Raw genomic sequence first — 12732 nt, forward strand, 5'->3', positions numbered from 1 at the left:
GCTTGTGTGTGTTTAACAGAGAAGTTTATTTCCTTTATGTATATGTACAGTCACATGCCATTTCTGTCAAACACATTCAACATTTACACTTTTACATCTTACATTTTCATTGGATGATACTGCTGAAGAGAGAATCTCAGCCATCGTCAGTAATTGTTCAGGTCTATTTGTTCAGTAATTGAGTGCCAATCACACTGATACCAGTGATAATACAACGTTCAAAGCAAATGATGTGCACAATCAATGTGCATAGCTGGGTGAATGAGTAATCCAGTACTGTAACAAATGACAAAAAGGAGGGAGGTCATTTTCAACAAAACTATAACAATCCAGCTAAAATGTTCGTCACGACATTGCCCAAATTATCAGACTGAATTACTGAGTTATCAAACAAGTGAATTCCTGTTGTAATCTGTGAACGTGTTTATCCTTCTCTGTAGGCAGTGACTTGAAGTTTCTGATAAACATCTCTGAGAGGCAGAGATGCTCTGGAGGAAGAAATGACAACAGTTTCATTAACACTGGACTGAAGCCCAGAAAAATGCAAAGAGGAATGTTTCTGGTCTTATGTAACCATGTTAAATTATTTTGAAATTCCCTACCTCCTTAGCAATTCTGGATCTAAAAAAATATTTGTGTGGTCCAATGACCAGTTAGGAGAACAAAACCACGCCAGTGATAGTGAAGTGGAAATGTTGCTTTTGAAACTAGTCATGTATTACCATCATAGTATGATATATTCATATATCACTCGCCAAAGATAATAGGCCATTTACAGTAGTAATGCTTTCTTCTTATCAGATTTACTAAATATGTAACCCGAACAACAGGCATTGTTTTTTATATAGCAGTAATTTTAACCTATTTATGTAGGTACTGTCACCTTTTGTGCAAAATAATATATTATAAATACTTTTATTACATCTGAGTTCTGAAGTTAACTTTGAAAAAAATCACTCTATTAATTAACATTAACACTGTATTTTCATGGTAAACTAGCATAGGTCCGTACAGTATATGACAGACAAGCATGAGATGGGAACCAAAACATCCCACACATTGCTCTTAAACATTTTTATACAAATCTGGAAAGTTTGGAAAAGTTAGCAACTGATCATTTCCAGGGTTTTGCAAAGTTTGGACATTTCATCTTAATCATGTGGATGCATGTTCTGTGCTATTACACATGGCTTTACAGTAGCTCCACTGTCAAAACTGTTCATTTAAATACTTTCAGAAAGGGAACGATACATGAACAGTACTGGGCATAAGCCTGAAAACAAAAGTGTACATGTGCCTAAAAGGCAGCTGTACTGTAATACAGTGTTTAAAACTCAAACATCATAAAAACACTTGATGGAACTGGGCAGTGCATGTAGACAGCTTAAAAGGTGCCTTAGCTGACTTCATATAGTGATAAGCAGGATTGTTTTTATTGATGGATTGCAGGTTTGATCAGTGCTCTGTCTTTATACTTTGCTCTGAATTAAAGTGTTGCTGCTAATACTGAAAAACATTTCAATGGTATGCTGTAACAAAATCCTTTCAGATTATAGGAGCAACCTTGCACGTTGTGCTCCTCATCGTCGATAAAAACTGATCAGACATTGGAAACAGTCAAACACATACTGTGACCCTAATGATGTCCCTCATTCTGCTGCAAAAACAGTTCAAATCCAACCAATCATGGAGAAGGAGGTGGATGCTTCAAGCTAGATGGGGGTATTACATTTGTTTTCCCCGTCTCTCCTGTCTCATCTGATCCCAGGGTGCTCCCCAGTGAAGAACGTGTGAGCCTGCGCAGGGTGTTGCCTAAAGGTGGGTACAAGGTCATAATGGAGCTCCGGGACCAGTCGAAGCGGGGGTAGATTCTCTTAAGAACGGCCCTGCGAAACAGGATGTATATCCACGGGTCAAGGATTTGGTTCCAGGTGGCGAAGCGTAGCCATAGCAGTAGGTATTTGATCTGGAGTTCGGCTCCAGACAGCACAGTTTGTGCAATAAATATCTGGAGGTGGAGATAGTGATGGAGAAATTAATGGTGGAGAGGTCAAGAGGGTAAACAAGAGGAAAGCAAACATTTGCAGGAGAGAATAGAAAGAGACACATATATGTAATTCCACTGAGGGAATGGCTTAATAGCCTTAATAGCATTAGCCCAACAGTCTCTTGTGGGGTTAAAACTTGGTTAAAACTCACTTCCCTTTAGGAATGACAAATTGGCTTACTGTTGACTCTCTTCCAAATTTAGATGGTGTTCTATCTATTCTCCAGTGGTTAAAATCCAAACAGTGCAAGAAAAACCGTTACGATCATCCACTATACACGGTGTTTTTAAAAAAAAAAAAAGAAAAAAGAAAAGTTGCATTCAAGGTTGGGTTCAAACCACAGTTTTAGTTAAACAAACTTTTCTCAGAGGCAGAGGTGCTTCAGGGATTGAAACACCCAAAGAATCACAGCTTTTAGTTAGCTTAGTGGCTAGCAAAGAAGTAAACAGTAATATTCATGGTCTTGTTTACTGGCATCAGGGCTATTTTGAACTCTGAGGCATGACTGCACCTGGATTACATTTTTCAGGAGCATTACAATTACTGAACCTGAACACCCCTTTTGATGTTTATTTCTGCAGCTCTGCTCTGAAGAAATGTTTGAGTAAATGACTAAAACTACAATGTGCAGATTGTCAAGATATCAAAGGGTATCTCTGTTAGTTTCAGGGACAGAAAGCAGACAAAAGCAAACGAAAACGAGAATGGGCTGAAACCATCTCAATATGTTTATTAACTCATGGAATGGAATGAAATGTACACAGCAGCAGCAAAACCCAGATGGGACACTGGATGGACTATGAAGCATGCTTGATACTGATACTGTGAATTTATGGGTGATGAATTGGAAGCTGAAGGGCACTGGGTAAGCTGTGATACAGAGATGAGTTCATCCATGAGTTTCATTGGCAGAGGACATGCTTAGGTGGTCTTTCGGCGTTTTGTTTTACTTTTTACTCGCCTCAGTTGGGACACGTTAAATATGATGTAAATCCAGGGGTCAAACATCTGACTGCAGGTGGCCATTCGTATGAAGAACAAAAGCTCATCCTCTGATACAGCAACAGAAGTCACTGCGCTCACCAGAAATTTTATCTGCGCAGGGTATCACATAATTGAGGTTAGATAAGACTGCAGGAAAATATGTCTTTCGGTCAGGAAGGACTTTGACCCTTCTATTCTTTATTGTGAATTCCTAAAATGATGACAACTATGGTAACTTAAATGGCCCTAAAGCAACATAGACTGCACTGGTGTTCTTTTTTTATATAAACAATAACTGTATTACAATATTTGAAAGTTCACGTCAAATATTCCACACTTAAGGAGTTAAGGTCTATTATTTTACCACAGACCTATAAATCATGACAACATGACATAATGGTGAACAGGTTTGTTATGGGGGTATCAGTGGGTACTTAATTCCTCTCAATCAATGTTTTATTAAGAGAAATAAGTTGAAAGATTTGTCAGATTAGCTACCGCTGAAATGTTGCTAACAATCATTGCACAGAAAAACTGTGGGTGTACAGGAGGTCATAATTTACTTAAAAAGTTGGGCGCTAGATAATGTTTACAATGGACTGTTGGATTATAATTCTACAATTCACCTTTATGTTATTTCCAAATAAATATGACTAACCAGGTGTTTGTTGCCCCTTTTGGACCTATTTTTGCCAATGTTTGCCACCTTACCAGCAATTGAAAAGGCAGCAGAACTAAAGCCCAGGGGAAAAAAAGTAAGATCCAAGTTGTAATAAAGTGTAGTTTTCCTTTAAAGGCAATGTTTCACCCATGCTCATAAATTGAAATCAGGTGCCTACCAGAGCTTTTAAGGAATGTGTGATCCATGCTCAGATCAGCTTAACTTCCAGATCAGCTAACTAGGAAGCTGAATTGCTAAGGTGAAATGAAGTATATAGAGGGACGGTGGAGAAACTATGTGATATTGTGGGTTGGCGTATAAATAGCACATCACTCTTGAGGATATTTTGTGTGTTATGTCTATGCATTTTAAGCTATTTGTGTGTCATTTAACGCCATTAAAGGGTTAGGGGTTAGTCAGTAGAGAAATAACGTGGCGTCAAATGACATGAACAATGCTTAGTGCTAACGCACAAAATTACGTCGGAAATCGGCACCTTATACCAGGTTGGGAGAAAAAGAACTTAGAACTTAGAACATTTGAAGGGTATTTGAAGTGCTTCCAGATACCTGAGAAACCCAATATCATGTCTGAATCTTCCTATCAACCACCTTATAGGTGATGTTGATAGTTCTTTCATCAAAGTTCAGAAAACATTTTTTTGCTGTTTTTTTTTAACAGCCTGAAGAAAATCTCATCTGGTATCAACCTTAAATAATCTTAAATTAACCTTAAATGTTTTCATGTAAATATACACACTGAGCTAAAACCCTATGCACAAACATAGGGTACACTCACCAGGAGGGGGCACCAGCAGATAGAAGCGATGAGCATGATCAGGATGAGCTGAACCATCATCTCCACTTCATGGTCTCGGCTCCGCTGGCTCCTGTCCTGTCCGCAGCACACCTTGATCAGGGTCACCACGCTCACCGTGTTCAGCAAAAAGGACACAGTGATGCTCATCAACCCGACCAGTGAGAAGATCAGGGAGAAGATCAGGTCATTTCCCTTGGAGCTGATGAGGAAAAAACACCAGGAGCCGGGCTTCTGGATGTGGTAGCTTCCAATGCCTGTTAGGGGCAGCAATGCAATGCAGCCAGCGATAAACCACACCATCAGCACCATGGAGATTGTCCGGCCTTTGGGCATTTTGGTGGAGCGTGCAAATGGACGGTTGATGCCAATGAAGCGCTCCACGGCCATGGCAGCACCAAGCAGCAGTGGGCACAGTCCATAGAAGACCATGGACATGCCCATAAAGTTGCAGAAGTGGCAGTAAGGGTCTAAATTGCGCCAATTAAATTTCGTAGCATGGAAGGAGATCGTGATGGAGCCCGTGACCAGAAGACCCATGAAGTCAGTGACCACCAGGCCGCCCAGGAAGATCAGGAAGAAGGAGCGTGAACGACTGTTCGTCCGCCGGAAGGCCTTGACGAGAACTATGAAGGCGAGGAGATTGGAGGGGAGACCGAGAATGGTGAAGATGGTTGAGTAGTAGGCTGAAGCAATGGGGGGGTTGTACTTGAATGGAGGGCTGTTGATGGAGTAGCAGAGCGGGGTGTTGTTGGCAAGTGACAGGCCTGAGGCATTCATGGTGGCCAGTGGGTGCAGGGTAGGTGATTTCAGATGACTCAGGGATGGAAAGACAATACCAGTCAGAGGAGTTTAATTTCTCTCTTCAACCTCAAAAGTAACAAGAGAAAAGTTATATCACCAGACAGTCATCACAAATGAAAGTTAGAAAACACTTAGAATATTAAAAATGCCTTGAAAAATGCACAAACACAAACTAAATGCTCTTGTGGATACCTTCATGGCAAAACCTATGTGGAGCACTTTTCTTTTTTTACTTTTGTGGATGTAGTGCTAAATGGTGCTTATCCAACTCTTTATTCAGGCTCAGCATGATGCAAAATCACTGGTGCTGAAAATTGGTTTCTATTCATCCATCTATTTTTTATACATGCTTACTCCTATTTAGAGTCATGTGAGGCTGGGCTGAAACCCATCCATGCATGCATAGGGAAAGTGGAATGGAAACACTCTGTACAGGGTCGCAGTCCATTGTAGTCTCTATATTAAAAACTTTAAATGATAATTCTGTTTTATTAAAAATTTGTTATTTTGTTATATTTTTTCATAATTTCTATTGGTTATTTTTGTATTGCTGTATTCACCAAAGTATTTGCTGAGATCTGGGAACATAGTTGCACTGATGCAACAAAGTCTGACCATGCAAAAAGCAGGAGATGGACAGATGGTCAGATAAACAAGTTGCAAACAAGCCAACAGTCTGGCCAGAGTTTCTAAACAACTTTATATGGAGGTAAAGCATATATATAAACTAAGTCAGTGTAACAGCAAAGATATAGCACATACGTAACACTTTCACAAACAGATGTAGACAGTGACAGCAACGGTGAGAGTCATACAGAAACCAAAATAGACAGTGAAAAGGAGAGCTGGCATATCCTGCCAGGAAATGCAGTTGTGTGAACAGTGCTGACAGAGACACTTACAGGAAATAAACACACACTGTCACAATTAGACTAGGATGATGTCCCTAGTGGTCTGTCCCCAAAAGGCCTGTCATAGTCAGATTGTATGAGACTGGCTTCATGCAAAGTGAAAGTATATTTTAGGTTTGAAATTAAGGTGAAGTAAAAAAGAAAGGGGAAAGAATAAAAAATCCTTTTCTTTAAACAAAATATTTGTGTCATGGGAAGACAAATATCGAAATCATCTTGAAATAAGATAAAGGAATAAACAAATAAGCCCGTAAAATATGATCTAAACAGAAAATGTTTCTCTAGAGAGATGAAACTTAAAGGAAGGAGGAAATTTGGTAATTGCATCAGCAAATGCAGCAAGGAAATAAAAGACAACAAATGGGGTTTAATACACAGCTTATGTTACCAAGAGAAATAAACAAATAACAGGACCCTGTTTCCTTATAATTATTATTATTATTTAATTCATATCATATTACGCTGACCCCTTAACAGTGAGGGTCACACATTCAGAAACTTGATCTAAAAAGCAGAAGCACTTGAGTAGAAAGAGCATGCAGCACAGACTTCATTTCATTAGTTGTCTTTTTAGTAGTACTATCTGTTATTCTAATGTGCTCCCACATTTTGTGTTAAGTTTCTTCTTTTGCTCATCTCTTCCTGTAGTATTAGTGTGAAACTTAAAGAACAAACTACAATAAACAAAAAAACATCAATTTAAATTCTTTACCTTTTTGCACATTGATGTCCAAAGGCACAGTTGTGCATTGCTGTATTGTACACATTACTAGGACAAAGACAAAAGCAGCTGAACTGTCAGCTGTTTGTGTTCTGCTGCACCACAACAAAACAACAACAAAAACCACCAAACAAGAGCATTTTTTTTAAGCCTCCCCACCTTTACTTTTTGTTGTTTTTAAGACCTTTCCAAGTCCTTAAAATTTCTTCATGTTACCTTAAATTCTATCACTATCACAGTCATAGGTTTAAGCCTTATTCATACAGCTTCATGCGAGTCTACCTGGAAGAAACCACAAGTTCTGCCATGGAATTCAGTTAAATCTAACAATGACTTCCTCATTTAGCAAAAAAACAAAATAACAGCTTGCATGTAAAACACAAATTACATCTGAAATTTAAGTTGATGTACTTGTGTAGATTCATAGATTCATATAGGCTAATACCCCAAAAGCCATGAGAGCAGGTTTTTGTCCAATTGTCATAATGAGGTCAATCCATCCCCAGAGAATATTAGCATAAGGCTAGATGATGCTTGGTGCCAGCTCTTGTCTGACCCTGAAAAACCTTTTGAAAGTAACATTAGCCAAAAGAGTCTGTTAGCATCCACCAATCAATATGGCATATTTAAAATTGCATCACTAAGGCGGTCAGATGGTTTCCTTTTCAAGCTAGCGGGAAACCACAGAAACTTAATTGAGATCAGTGTACTGAATGGCATGGAGAATGCTAAGTGTGTACAAAATCACGTGTACCACGGAGTCCCTGAACTGAGGTAGGTAACTGCCTGGGGAAGGTAACTGAGTTTCACAATAAAGGAAGCATCTTCTGAATTAGCTAAGTGTGTTACCCATTTTAAGTTCAATACATACAGTAAATGCTGTGGTTGAATTTTCCCACATTTAATCAGCACTGAGCTGAGCTGCTGCAGCTCTAGTAATAGACACATTTGTAAAAATGAAACTTAAACTTGAAAGATTTAGTCATGACAAATGACTAAATGACAAATTTTAAATATTATTTAATCTTTCATATTTCCCCAAAAGCAGCTTGTTGCTGTTGACAAATGGTATGTTAGTTTATGAAGTAATTAAAGTCTTACCACCACAGAAGTGCTTCCAGGGACCAAGTTGACTCTAAGTTGGAAGGTTTGCCCTATTCTTTCCAAACCCTTGCTCTGCACTGTTACGATTAATAATGATGACACAAAAAATAATCTCAGTAAGAGGTGGGAAAGACGTCACATATGCTCCAGTCCCATCTGATGGAAATAAAGTCTGCAGGCTCTTAGCAGGAACCCTTGATAATCTCCACTCCCTTTCCCCGGCTGTATCCCTGTTCACAGCTGTTCTCATTCACCTCTCCCCCTTCCAGTGGTGCATGCCTTTAGCTCAGTTAACCCCTCCCAGGAAGAAAAAGGGGGAGGGTTGTGGGAGGATGCCACATAGGCAAGAGAGAAACATCATTACGCATCAAAGTGGAGATAGTAAGTGGTTCACAATGGGCTGAAGGGGCATTTGTCTCATGTATTGTTTCTAATTCCTACTTGTGAATGTACATGTGTAATTGTTGTCCTATAAAGGCTGCAGAAGGTGGTCAGTGTAAGATTAGTCAATACACTGAAACATACAATTTTTTTTGCATAAAAATGAATAAAAAGAGCTACAGTGCTTCAAATGCCAAAAATATGTAGTATTTAGGCTATGTAGTATATTATAACGGCTAAGAGGTATGATTTCTGTACATCAACACAGTTAATAATGGTTCAAGGGCAATATAATAAGGCAAGACTTTTGTTGACTGGAGACCTTAGCAAATGGAGTAATCAACCTCATTTATGGACACCGACATTAGATTCAAGATTACTCTGAAACAAGTTTTGTACAGAATCTGTTTTGCACTGTACTGCACACAGAACTGAGTCACTTCATGATCCACATTTGCATCACATATTTGCATAGCTGCCGAATACTTTTCTCTCTCTCTCTCTCTCTCTCTCTCACACACACACACAAGCAAACAACTATTAACCTCAGTATCTTCCGTTTTGGCAGTTGTGGTGGGAGGAGTGATGGAAGTGATTAACCACAATTTACATTCATTTGCATTATAATACCACAAAGAACACACAAGAACTCATTTATCTACTGGACAATCAAAGCAACTGCAGCATCAGAAGTTGTCTCTGATACGAGCCTGGGAATAGGGCTGGGCTGGAACAGCACTGGCCATAAGATCATAATCAAAATCTGGGTCTTTTCCAATTGGGACAACATGAGACCCTTCAGTAAATATAATAACTTTAAGAATGTAAACCAGAGTGACAGTGATAGAGTATGTTATCATTTTCAGTCTGACACTGTTGTAATTCTTCTGCTAACACCCATCTTCAGTACATTGAGCAATCTGGCCTCTAGTTTGGGTAGCCTTTTGCCAATTTATAAATGATATGATGATAAAAGGAATTTTTTAATAATATAAAATGCCTTTTATGTCTTAACTATACTATGACTTTTTATGCCTTACCAAACTATGACATTTTTATGCCTTACTAGACTATAATGTTTTTATGCCTTACTTAACGATGATTTATTTATGGGGTGGCATAGTGAGCAATGGACAGAGTATATAGTATAATGTTTTTATGACTTACTGTACTGTCACTTTTTATGCCTTACTATAAAATGCATTTTATGCCTTACTATAATATGACTTTTTATGACTTACTATACTATGATGTTTTTATGCTTTGCTATATTATGAATTGGTATGCCTTAATATACTATGAAATGTTTATGCCTTATTATACAATGACTTTTTTATGCCTTACTTAACTGTGAATTTTAATGCCTTACTATACTTTGACTTTTTTATGCCTTATTATACTATGACTTTTGTTATGCCTTACTATACAATGACGTTGTAAGCTTTACTATACTATGACATTTTTATGCCTCACCATTCAATGACTTTTTTATGCTTTACCATAATATGACATTTTTATGCCTTATTATACTTTGATGTTTTTATTTCATTTTCTGACTCATTATACTATGACACTTTTTATACTTTGCTATACATTGACATTTTTATGACATTTTATGACTTACTATATTATGACATTTTTATGCCTTATTATACTTTGATGTTTTTTTGACATTTTTATGACCTAATATACTATGACCTTTTTAATGCCTTACTATGCTATGATGTTTTTATGACCTACTATACTATTATATATATATGAAATATATGTCCTTATATCAAGAGTTTATCATATGTGTCACTCCTAAGAGGATATATCATTACGACATTTATACATCCTCTGGATATGAAGATATAAGTTTATAACTCAATTTAATGTAAATTTTTTATGCCTTACTATACAATGACATATTTATGCCTTACTATAGTATAATGTTTTTATGACTTACTGTACTGTGACTTTTTATGCCTTACTATAAAATGCATTTCATGTCTTACTATACAGTGATTCTTTTTATGGCTTACTATAATATGACTTTTTATGCCTTAATATACTATGAAATGTGTATGCCTTATTATACAATGACTTTTTTATGCCTTACTAAACTGTGAATTTTAATGCCTTACTATACTATGAGTTTTTTATGCCTTATTATAATATGACTTTTTTATGCCTCAGTATACTATGACTTTTTTTTATGCCTTACTATAAAATGACATTGTATGCTTTACTTTACGATGACATTTTTATGCCTCAATATTTGATGACTTTTTTATGCTTTAACATAATATGACATTTTTATGCCTTATTATACTTTGATGTTTTTATTTCATTTTCTGACTTATTATACTATGACACTTTTTATGCTTTGCTATACATTGACGTTTTTATGACATTTTATGACTTACTATATTATGACATTTTTATGCCTTATTATACTATGATGTTTTTTGACATTTTTATGACCTAATATACTATGACCTTTTTAATGCCTTACTATGCTATGATGTTTTTATGACTTACTATACTATTATATATATATGAAATATATGTCCTTATATCAAGAGTTTATCATATGTGTCACTCCTAAGAGGATATATCATTACGACATTTATACATCCTCTGGATATGAAGATATAAGTTTATAACTCAATTTAATGTAAATCTTTTATGCCTCACTATACAATGACATATTTATGCCTTACTATACTGTTGCATGTTTTTCTGACTCACTATACCATGATGTTCTCATGACTTACTGTACTATGACTTTTTATGCCTTACTATACTATGACTTTTTATGCAGTACTATATTATGACTTTTTTTTATCCCTTACTATACTATGACATTTTTATGCCTTACTGTAGTATGACTTTTTAATGCCTTACTATACTATGACTTTTTTTCTGACTTACTATAGTATAATGTTTTTATGACTTACTGTACTGTGACTTTTTATGACTTACTATAACATGCATTTCATGTCTTACTATACAGTGATTTTCTTTATGGTTTACTATAATATGACTTTTTATGACTTAGTATACTATGATGTTTTTATGCTTTGCTATATTATGAATTTTTATGCCTTAATATACTATGAAATGTGTATGCCTTATTATACAATGACTTTTTTATGCCTTACTAAACTGTGAATTTTAATGCCTTACTATACTATGAGTTTTTTATGCCTTATTATAATATGACTTTTTTATGCCTCAGTATACTATGACTTTTTTTTATGCCTTACTATACAATGACGTTGTATGCTTACTTTACTATGACATTTTTATGCCTCACCATTTGATGACTTTTTTATGCTTTACCATAATATGACATTTTTATGCCTTATTATACTTTGATGTTTTTATTTCATTTTCTGACTTATTATACTATGACACTTTTTATGCTTTGCTATACATTGACGTTTTTATGACATTTTATGACTTACTATATTATGACATTTTTATGCCTTATTATACTATGACTTTTTTAATGCCTTACTATGCTATGATGTTTTTATGACTTACTATACTATTATATATATATACATATATATATATATGTATATATATACGAAATATATGTCCTTATGTCAAGAATCATCATATGTGTCACTGCTAAGAGGATATATCATTACGACATATATACATCCTCTGGATATATGAAGATATACGTTTATCACTCAATTTAATGTAAAATCTTTATGCCTTACTATACAATGACTTTTTGAAATATAATTAACTATACTCTGATTTTTTTGTGATTTACTATACTATAACTTTTTATGCCTTCCTATACTATGACTTTTTCATGCCTTCCCATAGTATGACGTTTTTATGCCTTGATTTACTATGCATTTTTTATGCCCTACTGTACAATAACTTATGCCTCACCATACTATGTTTTTTTTATTATAGTATGGCGTTTTTTTATGACTTACTATAGTATGATGTATTTATGCTATGCTATATTATGAATTGTTATGCCTTATTATACTATGAAATGTTTATGCCTTATTATACAATGACATATTTATGCCTTACTATACTGTTGCATGTTTTTCTGACTCACTATACTATGATGTTTTTATGACTTACTGTACTATGACTTTTTATGCCTTACTATACTATGACTTTTTATGCAGTACTATATTATGACTTTTTTTATCCCTTACTATACTATGACATTTTTATGCCTTACTGTAGTATGACTTTTTAATGCCTTACTATACTATGACTTTTTTTCTGACTTACTATAGTATAATGTTTTTATGACTTACTGTACTGTGACTTTTTATG

The 12732-nt window shown here is 35.6% G+C and overlaps 1 protein-coding gene across 3 annotated transcripts; it reads right to left on the reverse strand.

The window, feature by feature from the left end:
* Positions 1-2: 2 nt before the first annotated feature.
* Positions 3-8303, reverse strand: tbxa2r (thromboxane A2 receptor). Of its 3 annotated transcripts, none has more exons than XM_023426482.2 (4): positions 8047-8303; positions 6937-6993; positions 4492-5379; positions 3-2008 (listed from the first exon to the last, which is right to left on the reverse strand). In XM_023426482.2, exons 3-4 carry the CDS (start codon positions 5287-5289, stop codon positions 1685-1687), a joined length of 1122 nt encoding a protein of 373 aa, XP_023282250.1. In that variant the 5' UTR covers positions 5290-5379; positions 6937-6993; positions 8047-8303; the 3' UTR covers positions 3-1684. The 3 variants fall into 3 exon arrangements, with proteins under 3 accessions (XP_023282250.1, XP_087035491.1, XP_087035492.1); XM_087179366.1 differs by lacking the exon at positions 6937-6993 and adding an exon at positions 3010-3143 and having other exon boundaries at positions 1690-2008; XM_087179365.1 differs by lacking the exon at positions 6937-6993.
* Positions 8304-12732: the final 4429 nt, after the last annotated feature.

This window comes from Seriola lalandi, unplaced genomic scaffold, assembly GCF_002814215.2.
Source record: "Seriola lalandi dorsalis isolate HSWRI2012SDOR001 ecotype SW California unplaced genomic scaffold, Sedor1 jcf7180002054829, whole genome shotgun sequence".
NCBI lineage: Eukaryota > Metazoa > Chordata > Actinopteri > Carangiformes > Carangidae > Seriola > Seriola lalandi.